Below are 21,365 nucleotides of genomic sequence, written 5' to 3' on the forward strand. Positions count from 1 at the left end.
GATTTTCTGTCGGTTTATGCTGATCTGTTTTCCTAACAATTTAAAGTATTAATGCATCGAATAATTCTGACATTTTGCTCAAAACAAGTTTATTTAAGAATATAAGTTAGTTAAACAATGATTTGTAACCATATAACAATATGGCATACAGCAGCGTGAGTAACCGAAGGTTAATAAAACTTGATGAAATTTATTCAAGAAAACTTCATTGATGTGCACCAAATAGAATGGCATTACAGAAAATTATGCATAGTTTAAAAACCTATAAACTAGACCTTTACTACGCAATGTATATGTTAAAGAATAATATTTCTTCTTACAACTTAATTTTCCTTGCACTTACTCACATTAGTAACAACTTACTCAGCAATTTCATGAGAAAAGGAACTATCAAAATTTATAAGTGCTGCCAATAGATAAATTATTTTCCGAAAACGTGCCGATTTCTATCTCAAATAGCAAGTAAGACCGTATAACAAAGGTTCCTTTCACCACTAGGTGGATTAAATCAGGTTTTTTTAGATATTCCTCAGTGTTCTGTCCTATATTGTACATGGAGGAATACAGTATAAATTGACTCACAAAAAACAAGTGAGATTAGCTGCTTATAGCTGCTTTTCCCCGATTAAAGAGTACATGTAAAAATAAAAAAGCCAGTAATTGCTTCTAAAGGGAAAAAGATAGAGCCTACTATTTTCGACAAAAATGTGCAATTCAATTAGATTACCAATTTATTAGAACATTTTCAAGCCATACGAAACGTTATTAAAGAGCTAGATCGAAAAAAAAACTATTTTTAAGGGTGTCCCTAAGAGTTTGGCTATAAAACTTTTTTCATGTACGAAATATAAATCTTCAGTATTCAACAAAGTTTCTTAAAATTAGTTTTTATACAAATGTTTTGTAGACAGCTATTATTTCTGACTTAAAATAGAGAAAATATTTTTTGTATCTGCTTGAGGACACCCTAATATCCGAATATTTTTTCACCACCATAAAGTGCTTTTTAAATCAAGAAACTTTTCTGAAGCAACTATTATGCTATGTATTAAGGTTTCGATGCTATTACTTATGTCTCACTTTCTGAGCATCCCTCCCACTGCGCGACGTAATTTGTGAACAACTCCACAATTACGTAGGCGAAATAGTGAAAGACAAATTAACAACACATTTTTGGATTATCCCTTATGTACAGAGGGCAGCAACAGCGATAATTAACGAATATTAAATGAACACATTTTTCGTGACGTTACAACGGAGCTACGACCCTCTTTGTGCAAAGCAGAGCGTTGTAACGTCACGAAAAGTAAAAGCTGTTTAAAAATTAACTTCACTAACTATCGTAATTCTGAAAACGGCAAGTTGTTCAGTATTCATCTCTTATCAAATCATAGAAGAAAATCTTTAGATAAAATTTGAAAGAGAGCAGAATTTTCATGTTTTTTGACAGAAGAGCCAAAAGACGTATTTCTGGCGCGTTGTAACGTAACGCTACATATTGGCTTTCCAAAACAATCTGGGCAAAGCAAATGCTATTAATTTGCTCACTTTTAATAGGAAATTTTATGCTCTTTCCAAATATATAATAATATTTGGGGGTTTCTCAACGATTTTCCCAACTAAAACATAATACTGTGCAAAGAAAAGTCAAAACGTTGTAACGACACGGCGGAATGTGTCTTATATAGTCGTAACGCTCAAAATTATTCGTAATCACGTATATCGCCTCCAAAATAGTACGGATATGTCAATTTTGTGCATGAAATACGATTTATTTAGCATGTACATCTGTACGTAATGATGAATGCTGATTTTTACCTTTTTATACGTATGAAAATGCTAGCTGGGTAATTAATCATTATGGAAATCCTCGTCGTTTGAAGAGAGCATACGTACAGTCTTTATTCGATTTCCCAGCTCTAAAATGGGAAACAGCTTCAGAACTTCAGACACTTATTGAAAAGTTTCAGACGAACGTTAAGGTATTGAAACAATTGGGTGAGCATACCGAACACTGGGATGTGCTGCTCATCCACATTCTCAGTACCCGCTTAGACAATGTGACGAGACGTGATTGGGAGGAATATGCTGAAGCGAAGCAAATAATCAACTTTGATCAACTAATCGAATTCTTGCAACGACGGGTTAATGTTCTACAGACGGTGGGAAAGGGAAACGTCGACATCCCACAATTTCCCTCGCTCAAAAGGCCTGCTCCCTTTCTGTCCATAAATTATGGGTCAGTGCCTGGTGGTTTTCGCAATTGCATAATTTGTTCTGAACTGCATGCGCAGTATCAGTGCCCTTCGTTCTCGCAACAGACAGTTGGCGAAAAGGAACAATTAGTTAGACGCTACCAACTCTACCGAAATTGCCTACGACGCGGTCATATGGCGAAGGACTGTACTTCGGAGAGCTGTTGTCGGAAGTGCCAAGGTCGACATCATACCCAATTGTGTATGCAAAGGTCAAATAGCAACAACCAATCCGCAGCAGTCGCCCAAGCTAGTCAGTTTGATGCTCAACCCGATCTACCCAACCAGCCAACCGTCGAGCACACACCGGTGTCACTCACCAGTTGCACTTCGCAGAAACGACGAAGTAAGGTTCTCTTAGCGACAGCAGTAATCATTCTCGTAGATGACATCGGAAACGAGCATCTGGTTCGTGCTCTCCTTGATTCATGTAGCGAATGTTGCTTTGTAACCGAAAGAGTGAGTCAACGTATGAAGGTTCATCGTAGTAGAGCAGATCTTTCAATCGCTGGTATAGGGCAATCATCTACAAAGGTGCGATGTAAACTTCGTGCTACTGTAAAGTCTCGTATCTCAAACTACACGAACGAGATAGAGCTTTTGATTCTACCCAAGGTAACAATTGACTTACCTTCTATCGGAGTGGACGCATCGTCATGGTCGCTACCGTCAGGAATTGAATTAGCTGATCCTGCCTTTTTTGAACCCAGCCCGATAGACGTAATACTGGGCCAGAAGCGTTTTTCGATTTGTTCAACTTTACGGAGCGCATTAAATTAGGCGACATACCTAGTTAATTCTGTTTTTGGTTGAGTTGTGTCTGGTAGAATCGAAGCAGCGAGCAAACCTCGCACCATGGCGTGCAATTTGGCGACAACAGCAGATATTCATCGTGATTTACAACGTTTTTGGGCCATCGAAGACGACTCCACACCGATTTACTCTCCGCAGGAAGCGCTTTGCGAGAAACACTTTTGTGAAAATGTTATCCGCGACGAGGATGGCCGATATACGGTTCGGTTACCACTGAAAAAAGGTCGTAAGCAAGCTAAGAGACAATTGTCGCACAGCCTTCTATCGATTTCGTATGCTAGAAGCACGATTAAATCGTAACCCGCAACTGGCGAAAAAATACAAAGAGTTTATGCAGGAATATATAACGCTAGGGCATATGGAACGTATCGATGAATCGTATAACACATCCCAACCTGCTTTCTTTCTTCCCCATCATCCAGTCATTCGAGAAGATAGTAGCACTACACAGGTACGCGTCGTATTTGACGCTTCGTGTAAAAGCACTATCGGAGTTTGTCTTAACGACGCTATGTTAGTGGGGCCGGTAATACAAGAAGATCTGCGATCCATTTTAATGCGATCACGACTGCGTCCGGTGGCACTTATTGCAGATGTCGCTAAAATGTACCGCCAAATACGGTTGAGCTCGGATGATACCCCACTACACCGAATATTTTGGCGTTTTTCTCCAGTGGAACCAGTTGCTGTTTATGAACTGAAAACGGTCACTTACGGCACCGCATCTGCCCCATTTCTAGCCACACGTGTTCTTAAGAAACTTGCTGAAGATGAAAATGAGAACAATCCGGCCGCAGCAAAGGCCACCTGTGAAGATTTCTATGTCGACGACTTTTACTCGGGAGCGGATACAATTGAAAAGGCCGTAGCAATACGTCAGATAGATGCTATATTTTCGTCGGCAGGAATGAAACTACGGAAGTGGGCTAGCAACGAAATAGCAGCATTGGAGGGTGTCTCTGAGGCTGACCTAGCACTCCAATCATCGGTACATTTGAATAAAGATCAGTCGATTAAAACACTCGGCTTACACTGGGAGCCTAGCACAGATAAATTGAAATACGTCAAACGAGAGGAACAGCTTGACATTCTCACCGCTGTAACCAAACGAGCAACGCTGTCGAGGATCGCTAAACTCTTCGATCCATTGGGTTTGGTCGGCCCAGTGGTACTGATTGTGAAAATTCGACCTTCGGATCGATCGTTTCATATCATGCTCAAACCCGAGCTCTTTGGAATTGCACCTCTTTTCAGACGCATCGCAAATGCTGCTGTTACATTGGGTCAGTGAACTCGTCGGGTAAAACGAAAGTTGCTCTTCTGACGTCACGCTCAAAGGTGTCACCACTTGCGCAACAAACTTTACCACGATTGGAGCTATGTGCAGCACAAATGGCAGCTGAAATGTATACAAAGGTACCGTGAACCCCCGTTCGTTTGACCATTTTTAATCTGAACACTTTTTAATTTGAACCCCGTTGGTTTGCACGACGTGCAAATTAAATATGGTTCAAATGTCATTCTCAACATGACATCATTTGTTCGATTCGTTTGTACGGACCTAGCGTGTTTAATCGGTTTCATATTTCGTTTTCCTAACGATTAAGAGAGAAATCCGATCGGAAAATGCAATATTCGCACTTGCAACTGCCAACTAAAACAAACCACCAAAACAATAACAAAGATCAGGGCGGCCAGTTCACACAGGTTTCAGCATATTTCGGGTTACCAGTTGTTCAAATTAAAAAGTAACCCCGTCAACCTCTGGAACCTGGCGGGATTTGGATCATCCGCCATTGCCGCTTTATCATCTTGGCTTGGACTTAGTCGAGCGGATTCGTCAGCTATGGATCTGAATTTTATCGGTTGTCGAGTGGACGAGCAAAGGACCCAATTGCTCACAATACAACTGGTATACCATTGCCGGTGACGCTGTCCGTCGCCATACTATTTCTCGAGACTACAATTAGCTGTCCAGTGGTTAACCGGCTAGATTGGACAACCTGGATTGGTCCATGCTGGTATCCTAAAGCATCGGAGAGGAGGCGCATCAAATATTTCGTTAAGGTAAAAAAAACTTAGTATATGTGCTGCTGTGGCTAGGCATGCAGATAATACACTAAATTAAAATCAATCCTCTTCGTCTTGCTTTAAACTTGGTGAGCCTTGATGCCTATGAGGCAACTGATTGTTGTTCGGATAATTTAATCAACGTTCGGATTTACGGCTTATTGCTTGGTGAAATATTCGGTCATTTCTGGCGGAAAGGTTTTGTGTGGTGAGTTACCACGGTATATTTAGATACTACATCGCCGATTTCCCCTCTTCGCATCCGCTCTACTGTATTCAGTGTTACCGATTAATTTATTGACATCACAAGGCTCGAGAACATTCCTTATATACGGAAGGCGGAACTGTTTTTCTGTGGGTCAGTGAAATTTTACAGTATATGCCTAGCTTAGCTAGGATTCGTCATAGCCTACTACAGCACATCTATTTCGTCTACCCATTGGTTTAACTAAACGTCAACACAATGCCAGCAGCGAAGAAGGTGCCCTCCATGAAGGCACTAACCGCTATTATGAGGTTAAATCCTTCCTTAAGGACAAAATCAAGCTGCTTGAGGAACCGCAAGCCGAGCAGTCGATCAGGATAGGAGATGTTTCGACGCACAGTGTAAGCGAGCACGTCCGGTTGCCACAAATAAAACTACAAACTTTTAATGGAGACATCGAGGAGTGGTTGAGCTTTCGGGATTTGTTTACGTCGCTCATCCACTGTAAAGAAGACTTACCCGAAGTGGAAAAATTCCATTATCTAAAAGGTTGCCTACAGGGAGAGCCAAAAAACCTCATCGATCCGTTACAAATTACGAGGGCTAATTATCAGGTGGCGTGGGCCATGCTGCTCAAACGTTACAACAACTGCAAGCAGCTTAGAAAACGGTAGGTACAGGCACTCTTTAATCTGCCCACACTTAACAAGGAAACGGTAGCCGACTTGCATATTCTCGTCGAAGGTGCTGAGAGAATAGTTAAAACCTTGGATCAAATAGTCCAACCGGAGGACTACAAGGACCTCCTTCTAGTAAACATTCTCACTGCGCGATTGGATCCGGTCACTAGAAGAGGGTGGGAAGAGGTATCATCAACAAAGGAACATGATACATTAGTGGATTTAATGGAATTTCTGCGGCGCAGAGTACAGGTTTTGAATTGTTTACCATCCAGGTTCTGCGACACTAGGGGTGTCCAAAAACCACTACCAAGGCAAAACCAACCAATAGCCAAGGTTTGTTATAGCTCTAATCAAGCGTCTGGGGGACGCTGCGTAGCTTGTACGTTGGATCATCCACTATATCAGTGCCCCACGTTTCAACAAATGGAGGTGTTGGAACGCGACACACTACTGAAAATTCATAGTCTTTGTCGCAATTGTTTTCGGACCGGACACCATGCAAAGGATTGCATATCTAAATTTTCCTGTCGAATCTGCAACGGCCGCCACCATACGCTAGTATGCTTCAAATCAAAGGAAGGGGAAACCAAGGTTATTGCGATTGTGGAGGATAACGAACCAATTCCTTCCGCGCTATCACAGGAATCATCCAATCCAATTCCTACCCAAGGCATGAATATGGCAGTCTCAAACTTAAGCGTATCTATTGCAGCGAGTCAGTGTACATTTCAGGTGCTTTTAGCTACAGCTGTCGTAATAGTGGAAGACGATAATGGAAATCAGCATAAGGCGCGTGCTCTACTGGATTCTGGGTCGGAGAGTAACTTTATTACTGAGCGCTTGACCCAACGGTTAAACTATGTCAACTATGGTCAAACTATGTCAACGGTGAAGCAAAGTTTAATAACCTTGGTGCATCCTCGAGTTTCAGAATACGCGCGTGAACTTACATTCCTAGTTCTCCCAAGAGTAACGGCAAATCTCCCGGCAACAAAAATCAATACGAGCAGGTAGAAATTCCCTAGCGGTGTTCATCTGGCAGACCCTGCATTCTTTCAGTCCCATGGTGTGGACATGGTTCTCGGGATTGAAGCGTTCTTTGAATTCTTTGAAAGCGGCCGAAAAATTACATTGGGAGAACAACTACCTACATTAAATGAAGCCGTGTTTGGCTGGGTGGTTTGCGGCGGGTTTTCGGAACAGACTCAATCTTCACAAATAAGGTGCAACATATCCACTTCGAGAAAACTGGACACATCCACGGTGAAGAAACAATCAGGTGAACTGTGTGACGGCATCCGGACGGTTGGTACACCGTCATCCTACCAAAGAAGGAAGACATTCTATTGAAATCGTGCGAATCAATGGACATCCTATTTCGACGACTCCAAGGAACCGGACAAAGGTTGGCCAAGGGTAAAATTCTCCAAAAAGGAACCCATCCGAAGTTTGGATACCGTCAACTTGGGAATATGTAAAGGATCCACTACTTCAGTGCAGCTTCGCGAGACTTACCATACCAAGAAGCATAAACCCATCATTTCAATACAGCGACAGAGCCAAGCCCACCCCGTATCTAACCACTAAAGCTCTACATCAACCGGTTTTCGATGAAAGGAAACGATATCCACCAGCTTCAGGAGCTACCATCAGCGACACATATACGAATGACATCATTGCAGGTGCCAGTGACATTGAAAGGGTTATCCAGAATCCTAACTCGTCGATAAATACACTAGAAAAAAAATCTTCAAGCGCGGAAGTTTGATTACATCGGCGTAAAATTTATGCAACTATGCTGAAAAGACTAGTCTATTGGATTGAGACCAGCTACTACCTCCAACGGTGGGTGAGGTTTGAATGAAATAACAACCGGTATTCGCTAATGAAGATGGAAAGCTGGCCGTTATTAAGGACAACTTATTCGTTCTACAAGCTACATCCCTCAACAGGCAACGCTTACCTGAAGGCAGCCACAGGAAGTTTAGTGCAACCAGTCGGGGAATTTTATATCCTGCCGGCACCGGATCATGAAAAATCAGGAGGTATCCTTCCCAAAAATCCCGTCCCGTCGAAGAGGATCTGCTTTCTTTCTTTTCAGAAATTCGTTCAATTTCTGGGTGGGTGAGGATGTTAAGGAGTACGGTTTCCCACCCAGCACTACAACCCTTTTGATGACAATATATTATATCACAGAACGAAATCGCATCCGCATATATCACAGAACGAGATAGCATCAAACCAATCGATCAACGCAGAAATCACAGCCAACCAACTCATCAGCGCAGAGGTGATGCTGATAAGAGCGGAGAGTTTATCTCACTTCTGGACCACCGAAATAACATCGCATGATTAGCCCGAAGGATCCCTTCGGCTTACTGCTGGAGCAATAAGTCAATCGCATCCAAACTAACCATCGGATAGCATGAGCGATGGAATCGCATGCTGGTTTTAAATTCGTTAGTTTTAATTATATAAGTGTTCAACTAGTTTAAGAAAATAAAAGTCAGCTCCGTTAATTGTGTAGTAAATAAAGTGCATGTTTTATCTGTACATGGAGTGATTTACTGGTCCCGAAAGGCGGTTCCATCCTCTGGATTTTAGCCGGTACTACTCGGATAACTGGTCATTCTGCTGGTGGCAGAATTCCGTCGATGCTGGGGGCTGGATCCCCAATTACCCACCAAGAGCTATCGAACACTGGAGGCAACGATCCCATCACTCAACAATTACCATCTCAGAGAGTCATCGCATCTAGACCATTCTCCATCGCCGGTGTCGACTTTTGGGGTCCAGTATACATTCAACCTCTTCACCGTCGCGACGCTCCCAGAAAGACGTATGTGTCCGTATTCGTCTGTTTTTGCACAAAGCGGTGCACTTTGAACTTGTTCCTGATTTAAGCACCGTTAAGTTCTTGCAAGCATTCCGTCGCTTCGTATCTCGTCGTGGGCTACCTTCGGATATTTTTTCTGACAACGGCAAAAACTTTGTTGGGGCTGCCAACGAGCTCCGACAATTATTGCGCAATCAAGAGTTTAACACAGACATTCATCGCGAATGCTCAACCTTTGGGATTCGGTGGCACTTTAATCCTCCTAGAGGATCGCACTTTGGGGGCCTCTGGGAGGTAGCAATACACTCAGCTCAGAAGCATTTTGTCCGCGTCTTGGGCCAACATCTTTTACGCTACGATGATAGGGAGACTCTGCTAACGCAAATTGAGTGCCTGTTAAATTCACACCCGCTCACAACGCTCACCGATGATCCCGAAGATCTGCAAGCGCTCACGCTTGGTCATTTTCTGGTGGGTGACGCTCTACAATTAGTACCAGACGTAAATTACCCCCAGGTTCCATACAATCGCTTACAACACTGGCAACAAGTGCAAAAATTACTCCATGATATATGGAAACGCTGGCACGTAGAATATCTCACATCGCTTCAACCTCGCACCAAGTGGTGCAACACACCGGTCGAAATCCACAAAAATCAACTCGTCGTTATCGCGGATGAGAACCAACCACCAATGCGTTGGATCAAAGCAAGAATACACGAACTGCATCCCGGAAACGACGGAGTGATACGGGTCGTTACTCTTCAGACTGCAAATGACTTCCTCAAGCGTCCAGTGGCGAAAATCGGTCTTCTTCCAATTCCAATTTCATCAGAATCTCAACAAGGCTCACCTGCAAAGGTTACGTCATCGTCAACAGCATCTTAAACAGCACCGCTTCCGTGTTCGGGCTACAAGTTTCCTCTGAAGGATCAACTTGGACATATTTCTGCAACTTCTTCAGTAATCGAGACGGTTTCCGCAGGGCGGATCAAGGCCCTTAAACGTAAGGGTGAGGACCTCTCCAATAAACTTTAACTTTTGAAACCCTCTACCGGGTCTTATAATTACATGTTCATCCCGCAACTCGTCCAATAACACTTCATTTCGTCTGGAGATGCGACTAGGACAACATTCTACATTCAGGCCAGGACACCTATATAGTATCAACGTCATCTGTAGTGCCCATGGATGCATAGTCGACGTAACGACAAACGACCAGCACCATGATTGTTGAGAAAACGCATTTTTATCGTGAAAAACGTTTAAAGCCATATAATCTTTGCTATAAACTTTTTCAATCGAATAATCTGTCAATTTAATAGAGTTTATTAATCAAAACAGGACTGATGGCGTTTTATGATTCATTCCTCATTTATTGTGTTTAAAAAATGCAAACGCCAGTTTATGCGAATAAACAGACTTATTTTTTGAACGATTATTCACATAACTTGGCGTAAAGCTACAAAAACAAATAGGTTACTATGCTGATTGATTATCCGGGGAATTACGTCAACCATTAGCATTATGTGAAACCAATAGCAGAGTAGCTCAATTTTCTTAAATTTCTCGAATATTTTCGACCAAACATATGATGTTTGGATATTGGGCATGTGAACAACATAGTTAAGAGTGCGTAGGACCGAGCCAATTCAAAGGTAATATCTTTGTGATTAACCTTGCCAAAAGCCCTGAATCAATAGAAAATAGGTATATGTATATAAATTAAGATTCGTAAATCGAATCTTCAAACGTCTTGCTACTATTTTGAACGTACTGCCAAATAAATTGATTCAAAAATACTTTTGGTAGGCTTCACCCCATTTGGCATCACTAGTGTGCATCTTTCAATTGTGTAAAGATACAGACCAACCGTGGGACCTGGTTGCATTTAAGGAATCCTCAAGGTTATGCCATGCCCAGGGGATAAAATTAGAAAAATTGAAATGAAATAAATTGCATTGAAAATTAACGATTATGTTTCATTACTTTTCCTGCATTTCAATGCAAATTGCAAATAAATTGTACACACCTGAATGCATGCATAGATACATACATACATAGATACATACATACATACATAGCTACATACACCTGTGTGCAAAATAATAGCAGTGAAATTCTTATATTTTTAAAAAATCGTTTATTTTTTTCTACTTTATCATATACACGAACGCTACCTATATGACGTTGTATGCTAGTAGCATACGATCCCTAACTAAATGTACTCGACTGTCGTACTGCCATCATTGAGCATATGGATCGTTTTGTTTGTCTACCTGTTTTTCCTGTATTGTGCTAAAATAATAGCAGTGCTCACAATTTCATTGGAATTTTCCAAAGAATTATGAAATAACTGTTGAAACAAACCATTTAAGGTATAAATATTATCTATTTACATTTAACAAAAGTCTGTTCATTTTTAGTATATACGTATAATCAGCCAAAATGGGTCGTCTAAACGTTGCTGAAAGGAATTGCGGACTAAAACATATTCATAATTAAACAACAGATGATTATCAAATTCATAAATTCTCACATTGTAATTTTTTTATAAACTCTAATGCTAAACTCACCACTGCTATTATTTTGCACACAGGTGTACATACATACATACATACATAGCTACATACATACATACATAGCTACATACATACATACATACATACATACATACATACATACATATACACATACACACGTACAAACATACTTACACATATACTTTCAATACAATCGACTGGAATATTCTGTTTTTACACGTTTTGAACGGTTCAATACATGACGCTTAAGTGTTTAAGTTTGAATAACTTTTGAATGAATTGTTCGATTTTCAATAACTTGGTTTCGTTTGATAGATCTGAGCCGCAATTTTCAAAAATTAAAAAATTACAGCAAGTTTATCATTGAATTATTGCTTATATGTTGGAAAAATAGGTTTTAAATACTTTTTTGCATATTTCTTTATATAACTTTTAAACCACAAATCCAATCATCATAAAATTTGGATGTTATAGCTTTAAAAGGGTCTCCTTTCATTTGCAATTAATTTTGTTCAAATCGATTAAGGGACCTCTGATAAAACGAGGTCTCGTATTTTTTGTATTTTCATACATAACTTTTGAACTGAAAGTCCGAATAATATGAAATTCAATAGTAAACAATGGGACAACTAGACCTTTCATTTGATACTAAGATCATCAAAATCGGTCCACCCATCTCTGAGAAAAGTGGGCTGGAAAAAAGCGTTACATACATACACACACAAACACACACAGAAAATGTTCAGTTTTCGAAACTTTGTCGAATGGTACTAGACACTCGGCTCACTGGGCCTCCTTTCGAAATTCGGGTTTCCAAGTGATTGCCATACCTTTATACTATATGTTTATATAGTAGAAAGGCAAAACCAATTAAATTCCCTCCCATGGGTAGGTGGTTTGGCGCGTACTTCGGCTAACCGACCTAAATCTTAGTTCCGCATGTAGAATGTAATATAGTTTAAGTTGGATATATGTGTAGTATGTAGTATTGTATAATTTACCTTTACGTGTAGCATGTGTCTCGTAATGCGGAATGGAGCGAAATTGAACGGATCTGATTTTAAATCAAGTCCGCTTAGGCCGAAGCACCGGGAGGGGTTACTCAGTTCCTTAGATGAAATGCTGGTATGCACAGAAATTTCTCTATAAAACTGAAACCAAATCCTACCCACCATTCATGAGATTTTGACTTACTCATGAAAATTAAAATTTATCGCTAGTTAGAACGAACGAGTGTTCAAAAATGATGTGATGTCTTTATTTGCGTAATCGAGACATTTTCTATGAGATTGCCATAGAATTTGTGGCTGTTATGCGATTATGGACAGCACAGCACTGAAAAATATACACACACGTACATGTATACATGTGTATGCATGTATGAGTGTGCATGGGTGTATAGGTACGAATGAATATACGTTTGAGTGATGATGATGAGTCTATGATGAGTCGGAATTTTTTCTTATGCTATGCTGCCAAACTACAATTATTAATGGGCAGGAAGTTATAGTCAGTAGCTGTGTTTCCTGTGTCAGTTTCCTATGTTATTACTATTATTACTAATATTGCTATCGTTGTTGTTACTGTCACCTCTATTCTCGGGTACTTTTTCATTTCGACGTATCTGCAAATGAGAGATTCTCTTCGTGTCTCCTCTCTTCCGCTGTTTACGGCTATACTAATGCATTTTGACACATCAGCTTTGCATTAATCGGTTGCCGGAGTCACTAGCTAGCCAAATGTTTTGAAAATTTCAATGCATTAGTTTCGTTGTAAAAGGCGGAAGAGAGGAGGCACGAAGAGAATCTCTCATTTGCAGATACGTCTAAATGAAAAAGTACCCGAGTATTGTATTATTTTTGTTTTGGATGTAATCAATTATAATTATTATTATTTTCTCATTTCCCTCCTTTATTAGAGTGATTTGCATGTCTTGTGACTAACCGCGTTAACGGTATTCAACTATTGTTATTGTAAAATTATCACAAATGACGCTGTTTGTCTCCCAAAGACCCTTCTAATGCTGGTGAGCTACTGTCGGAGAGTCCATCAAGTCGGACGGTGGCAACTCACCGGCGGCCTGCTCCTCTCCATTCTTGCTTCGTCGCGGTCGGACTCAGTGGATCTCTCGAAAAGCTTTATAGCCTCGATATGCATTTTGTTCTATCCATTGTCCAATCCTGGCAGATTTCAACTGGAATTCCACTTCTTTTCTAAATCTTTTTAGAGTATAGCTCTTCAAGTAAAAACAGATATTCGATTCTCTGGTTGATTCAAGCGATAGCGAAGGGCTGTCCTCAATATACCATCATTCCCACTTCCTAAAATACGGTCATAGTACATAATAAATCCGGAGTGATTCGCGATAAGGGCGCAACTAACAAAGTGTGAACAATGAGAAATATCACTGTGATAATTTGCCCGTACATTTTCAAATCTTAATTTAAATAAAAGTTACAAAAATCAAGTTTAAGCACATAAATTGGTGTAGAATAAATCAATCTTATGATTTCACAACAATACTGCATAAAATTTGTGCATTCAAGCTCAACATCTAAGTTTTATAGTTGAACCCCTTGGAATGAGCCTCAAAGCATTTTGACAATGAGATTCGCCCAGCCTTGTTTCGCCTTGTTTTGATTTTTTTATTTAATTTCGCCTGTTTACAATGCGCCTGTGTTTTGAAAACAAGGCAGTTTCGCTCTTTACTATCGCCTGTTTACAAAACGATTTGCAAATAAGCCTGTCACTTCATAACAATGCGAGGGGCTAAACTGCAAACTGTCTTTTGTTTTGATTAAACACTTCTATCGCCCATTACTAAAAACTTGTTTTAAATAATTCTAACGATTAAAATAGAAGAAAGGATTCTTGCCAAGGATATTATCAGTCTTTTTAAGGCTGATAGTGTGATAAAACGATTTGTTTACAATTTGTAGTTGAGCCCCAATCGCGAATCACTCCGGAAATGGCCATGGTATGAGGATTCAATATCATCCTCACAGAATTATCAACTTCGTTAACATCTTATTAAGTCTTGCTTTAGTGACAGCTTGCACTTAAGACTTAACACGGCATATATACATATCTCCAAGTGAAGTTCTACTTAATCCACCTCATCCTTTCTTAGTTACAGAATCACTTCAATTGATCACGGTCTGAAGAGCGTACCGACAAATCGGTTGACTACCGCTACAAATAGTCAATTAATACCACCGGGAATAATACGAGCGAGTACCAGTCCCCATTATATCCCATCTGCTCTATTTTTCGGAAGTTCAAGTAGTTTTTCGCTGGTTCTGAGCGATAATAACGCTCTTGAATAATATTCCGCACAAAACATTCGAAAATTTACGCCAACAGCTACAATACTGCAAAGATGGTAGAACAGCGCTGGGTCAACCGTGATGACATGGGTAGTTGGAGAGATGAGTAGCGTCCATCCTAGCGAGTAGTTAGTCGGTAGTAGCATAGGTGATGGACAGACATAGAATTCTCGTGATATTACTAACCCGAAAATTGCAATCAACATGTTGACTAAAAATTTCCTCTTTTCTTTTCTTTTCTTTTCTTTCTCTGCCTGATCTCTATCGCTTCTTCGCACGGCAACAATAATGTTGTCGTGAGGGGCGGCAAGAGATCAGCCACAGACGACTGCACTGGTGACAACGGTGGAGAGGACGGCGTGGCGCCGTGAATAAGCCCAAAGTACAAACAAACAAAGGAAGGAGAAAACAAGATAAGTACAAGTCATCTTATTCAATATTCCACCAAGAACACAATTATAGCGGATATGGAAAGGGCCAAGTTCTGTCATCCTTCTTCCTCCTCATTAATCCATCATCACGAACGCATTATGGCGCTAGCGTTATCCGCAAGGATTTTTTTTATCATTATCACAACCACCTTATCTTAGCCCTGGACAGACTTGGCTCTAACTGCCCCACCTCATGCTGCAAACAGAAACAAAAAGGCAAAACCAAATCAATTCAACCTGAAAAAGCCTAAAACTTAGATGAGGGTATAGTCTAAACAGTTCCAGTGAGTTCAACATCAAAATAATACAAATACAGAACACAGAAAAAAATTTTTTTTAATTCGATATTAATAGGTACGGGGCAAATGTGCCACTATGGTGTGGAAAATGACCACAAGTGGAGAAATGTTGAATATTACACTTCTATCTATGGGATTTAGGTCAAATTAATTTGTCATACCTAAAATAAACGCATAAATAAAATTAAGATTTCAAAATGCTTTTTTTCATTATAACCATATAACTAACCAATTTCAAAAAGTAAAATTTCTTCATTCGAGTTTAATTTTTTTAGATAAATTTTCTTATGGTATATTGTAAGACACTTAAGAAACCATAAAAAATAACCATATTAAAATTCTTCGTCGTTTTCATGAAAAGTGAAAAGTGGCACTTTGCCCCGGGTGGTCGTCTTGCCCCTAGTCACTCTATTTTTTGATTATTTGCTATTTAATACCATTTTAGCGTATAGCGCAAACAAAGCATACCTTTCGCATCAACACGAACCTTATTTTACCCTTATTACACAAAATCTTACTTAGGGGGAGGAGGCGACTAGTCCAAAAATTGGAAAATCCCGTTACATAATTAATACACAGTCCCTACATTTCAATAACTAATATGTCCAAATCCTATGATTAGGCAAGCATTTCATAATACTTCAGTAAAGTTCTCACATGGGCATCTCTATTTACCTGGAGGTAAACTTTACCTTACATATACTTCGTTACGTATGCCTTATTACCAGCCTGTACACCAAATCAGTACACTATTGAGACGGAATATAGTAAATATAGGCCAGATATAGAAAATATGACGGCCTGAACAGAAATCTAGAGAAAATGACTCATATAATGCAGTTTACTTTTTTCGTTACGGGACATCATTTGCAGAATACCGTTTGCCCAACAGCGCATTGTGTCCCGTAACGAAATGATTTTTATTATATCTTAAAAACTAAACACAAAATCTGAAAACACTTTTACATTTTGAGTTTCAAGCTGCCATCAGCTAAAAATCTTCGGAACAGGTCGACCTTGAAAAACTTCAAACAGAGCAGAGTTTTGCAAATGTTTGTATCATGTTTAGAATACGCATTTTCTGCGATGGTGTCCCGTAACGAAAAGTATCCAGCTACTATTCAATGATGCTTATTGTAACAAACATTTCGCCCTCGTATTGAGAAAGTGCTACTAAATAGCAGCTTAAAACACCTATTTTGGAAGATATTTGTCAGAGTGTTGGTAAAATATGGACGAATTTACTTCGAAAAAACGTTTGCTCGTGGTGTCTCGTAACGCTGGAATGTGTCTAATACGATTTTTCATGTATACATGCTACATGCAGCATATGGTATAACTACCAGTAGTAGGCACCTTTAGTGCTCGAGTTGACTTCTTCTATGCCAGGCCCACAGCTATAAACGGACATTCTGCTAAAGCAAGTGGTAGTACGCAAACGACCACATGACGCAAACGCCACTAACACTGGAAGCATTTCCAGGTCCGCAACTCACCGAGTCTGCTTTGACAAGCGAGTGGTCGTGGGTTCGATTCTTAGTAGAATCAAGCTATTCGATGTCAAGTGACTTTAGCATGGGTTTATTCTCAGCCTCCCCCCCCCCCCCTCATTTACCCTTCCTTCATGCTGTATTCTAAATTTGCCCACTGAAGCCTCTTGAAAGTGCAAAAGTCCCTCCTATAGTTAAGTGTACTGGTCAGAGGAACGAATGAGTCCTCGCTAGGGACGGCTATAATATGGGATAGTACTGGTAGTGAGGAATAAGTGGATAAAGTAGATCAAGCTTTGAAGGAAGGGTAAAGCCCAATAAACACAAGCACACGTAAAATTTAATAAGCATATCGCTCATTTAATAGCGATTATAGCAAAAAGAAATGCAGTGCAGGTCATACAGGAAACACCCTGGCGATATCACAATAGATCAACCAATCAACTATACTGGTCGCAGTGATGAGTCCACACAGGAAAAAAAGGTCCGCAACTTGCCATGGCAGACCTACTACAGGTTCTAGTCGTCAGAAGAGGTCAGAAGTGGTCGTTTTAGAGAATATCCGACACCATACCAATATAGGTGTCCAACTTCATGATTTTCAATTTGAATTTGTGAAGTTTGACATTCATATTTTTAAGGTCTTAATCATGTTTTGATCGACCGATCATTTTGTATGTATTAGATATGCTATGGAAAATAATTACGAATTAGCGCTGTTGCAGGAATATGCGTTGCGTTTCCTTTCGTTTTATAAGCGATACCTTACCTGAGCTGAGGTATCAAGTTTTGAGTCTTACAACTACAACTTTAATATCAGCGGTATCAGTGAAATCGGTTCATCGATCGAAACGTTCGCAGAAACAGTCCAGTCAACATCGAAATATTCAACCGAGGAATTTCAGGGGTTCAGATATGAGCTCATAAACTCAAACAACCTTAACTACGCCACTATCCTACAAACAAATGCCGTGAAATCAACTAAGGTGTTAGAAAGAATCTGAATCTGAATTAGAATCTGAAGCTAACATAGTTAGCTAAATCAGTGCAGTTTTACAATACAGAAAAAGAAATTTTGGAATCTAGCAATTACATAAAAAGAAATATTAACTTTATTCATAAAGTCGATGCTAACAGAGGGTTCGTCCAGTCCAAATAGTTACGAAAAATTTAAAGCTATAAAATATTTCGAGAAGGAAACTAGGAGAAATGTCTTGTTACTGACGTCACTGTGGATAACTCTAAAAGTTTTAGTCCAACTTCCAACATATTAATTTCCCTGCAAACGCCTGGTTTCCAGCCACTAAGTTTAATTGCAGGTTTTCAGCCGTTTTTGTATGCAGAATGATTGCGATGACACAGTAGCGAGAAAACTAGCGATATATCTAGAATCAGTGACGAGAAACCGGTACTCACCTTCATTTTCTTCATCAATTTTTAAGGCCTTCGAGATGTATTCAAATGCCCTTCGATGGTGATGTTTTTGTTTAGCTAAAAGTGGATCACCGGGCCCTACTTGGCTTCCGCTAGTTGATCTTTGGGCAGACATTTCAGAACCGACACTGTTTACTAGAATATGACTAGTTGGATATTGAAGTGGCTGATGTTGCGAATCGTAGTGTTGCTTATCATGCAACTGGTGCTGATTTGTAATGCTGAATTCTTTCTGATTCGGCTTTTGATCGTTAACGACTATTTCCAGACCGCAATCCTTTTTTACTGGTTTGTAAACTACTTTAGTTGTGAAATTATAAATATACCGGAAAACGACAAATAACTGGTACAACAAAGAACGCAAAATATTGAACACAAAAATGACAGGAAACGAAATAATATGCAGGTTTTGCTTGTGTACGGTGTCACATCGTTGGGTTCCACTCGGTCCGTTGCCTATCAGAGTTGCTCCAGAACTTCCTTCACCTCCCTCGTTATCACTAGCGTCGTACTGTTTATTGGAGCGCGATTTTTTACTCGGCGACTTGCCAGCATTACTCAATGAGTATTTGTTCCGAACCATCAGTCAGGTTCTAAGTATTATTTGCAGAAACAGGGCGAATCCTATTGCTAGCTTGCTCTAGATCCGTCCTAGCGTATTCGATTGAAATTCTTTGTTGAACGTATACGTATAGTACGAATAATGAACTATTTAAAACATTTACTAATACGTTGATCAGGTTTTGAAGCATAAAGTATGCTACATAGCAAACTTTAGCACTAAATGGAGTGCATTTCACGAAGCATATTTTTTCACTCAACACAATTCCACTCACATAAACAGAAGTGATAAGGTTATTTTAACTACCAACTTCAAATAATATGAACCACGGACTTCACTACATTGTAATTTCCACAATATTTTTAATCTGAAAATCCAAACCAATTTTAACAAAAAATGGTTTCGTCTAATAAAACTACAAGAGCAGAAAACATACAAAATGCCCTATCTGTAGCACCTATAGTGACGTCTGATATTCGCTCGATTAATCGAGTAATCGATTAAAGCATTCAATAATCGAAATCGAATAGTGCTGGTAGAGTGACTATATATACAGAGTGGCGACAATGTCAAAATTGGAATGACAATTATGTCAGTGTCATTTCAATCGAGCAGACGACCTATCCAACCTATCCAACGCAGGTATGCAGGAAAGAGAAAGAAAAACCTTGGAAAAACCGCATTGCATACATTTGGGATGACTTGTCGCCACTCTGTATATCCAACTTTTTACGCGCTATAATGGTGGCCGCTATAAATTGTGTTCGTATTGTCAATTGCAAGGAAAATTGTACCATCCAAAGATCGATATCGCTCATAAAAGTGTTATTTTGCATTAAATCGTTTCGGTATCTTCAGCGCACTTATTGCTTGGAAGATAACGAAAAAGTGCGCCAAAGACCCCGAAACGATTTAATGCAAAATAGCACTTTTATGAGCGATATCGCACTTTGGATGGTACAATTTTCCTTGCAATTGACAATAATATGCGTACAATCTTTTTGACAACTCTGCATACATCAAATCTGGCACTCTTCTCTTGCAACACTACCGTGCTCTTTCTTTCGTTTACGCCAAAGAAAGAAAGCAAAAATGTGCGAAATCTAAACAAAACTATTGCTCTCCTTCTTTTGCGTAAACGAAAGAAAGAGCAACACTGCCATACAGGAGAGGAGTGCCCAGTTTTGATGGATGCAGAGTTGTCAAAAAGATTGTTCGCATATTACGAACACAATTTATAGCGTCCTCCATTATAACGCGTAAAAAGCTGGATATATCGTATACGTATCCAGCTTTTTACGCGCTATAATGGTGGCCGCTATAAATTGTGTTCGTAATATGCGAGCAATCTTTTTGACAACTCTGCATACATCAAATCTGGCACTCTTCTCTTGCAACACTACCGTGCTCTTTCTTTCGTTTACGTCAAAGAAGGAAAGCAAAACTGTGCGAAATGTAAACAAAACTATTGCCTTCCTTCTTTTGCGTAAACGAAAGAAAGAGCAACACTGCCGTACAGGAGAAGAGTGCCCAGTTTTGATGTATGCAGAGTTGTCAAAAAGATTGTTCACATATTACGAACACAATTTATAGCGTCCGCCATTATAGCGCGTAAAAAGCTGGATACGTATCGTATACGTATCGACACAGACAAACAGACGAGACACTCGCGATAATTCCAACGTCCAATAAAAAACCCCTCATTTTTCGAAAAAGCATGTTTCGCAACATGGCCACACCGCGGCGCGCGAGCGTTGCTTTGAGTTTTCAGTATAAATCCTAGGACAGGACGTGCCAATTGGCTTCTTACTCTTCTTCTTATTATTACAGCCATCCCGATTGAATATTCTTTGTTACACTCTGCACCACTGTTGCCTACATATTTTATTTTAAGAATAACTTCGTTTGCCGAACCACAGCTCCCGAATACGCCACATAAACGACCAAAACTAGACCAAAATCATGTTTTGCATTTCATTTGGAAAATTAAAATTCATGTACAAACAAAACTAATGTAGAACCAAGCATAGAACTACAGAATACAAAAGAAATCAAAATTCGGAAATAATGACTTCGGAAATTGTCCTATTCCCACTAATGAGTTTCAGCAACACTGAAAGCGTTACCGCGTTATATTTTCCAGTCAACGGTTGCTCGCCCTACTAGCACAGTTCGAATCGATTAACGACTACCCAGATAACACAAAATCGTAATAGAAAGTTCACATTAAATCGTTTTCATGTCAATTTCATATTGGAGTTGTATAATGATTGGAGTATGTCAAATCGAAGAGAACAATAAGTTGTTTTGCAGTCGTGCGTGTCTTCATATACAATTCATGACTGTGAATTATAAAGCAGGATAGACAATTGCAATATTTGATTATATCTATATCATATATTCAGGAGTATTTAGTTG

The 21,365-nt window shown here is 39.6% G+C and overlaps 1 protein-coding gene across 2 annotated transcripts in view; it reads right to left on the reverse strand.

Moving 5' to 3' along the window:
- Window positions 1-19,320, reverse strand: part of LOC128742653 (spastin) — a 102,816-nt gene extending 83,496 nt beyond the window's left edge. For both annotated transcript variants that reach the window (XM_053839089.1, XM_053839081.1), the window contains exon 1: window positions 18,368-19,320. In XM_053839089.1, coding sequence (XP_053695064.1) covers window positions 18,368-18,968 — 601 coding nt within the window. In that variant the 5' untranslated portion in view covers window positions 18,969-19,320. The remainder of the gene's footprint in view (window positions 1-18,367) is intronic.
- Window positions 19,321-21,365: the final 2,045 nt, after the last annotated feature.

Source organism: Sabethes cyaneus, chromosome 1 (assembly GCF_943734655.1).
Source record: "Sabethes cyaneus chromosome 1, idSabCyanKW18_F2, whole genome shotgun sequence".
NCBI classification, from domain to species: domain Eukaryota; kingdom Metazoa; phylum Arthropoda; class Insecta; order Diptera; family Culicidae; genus Sabethes; species Sabethes cyaneus.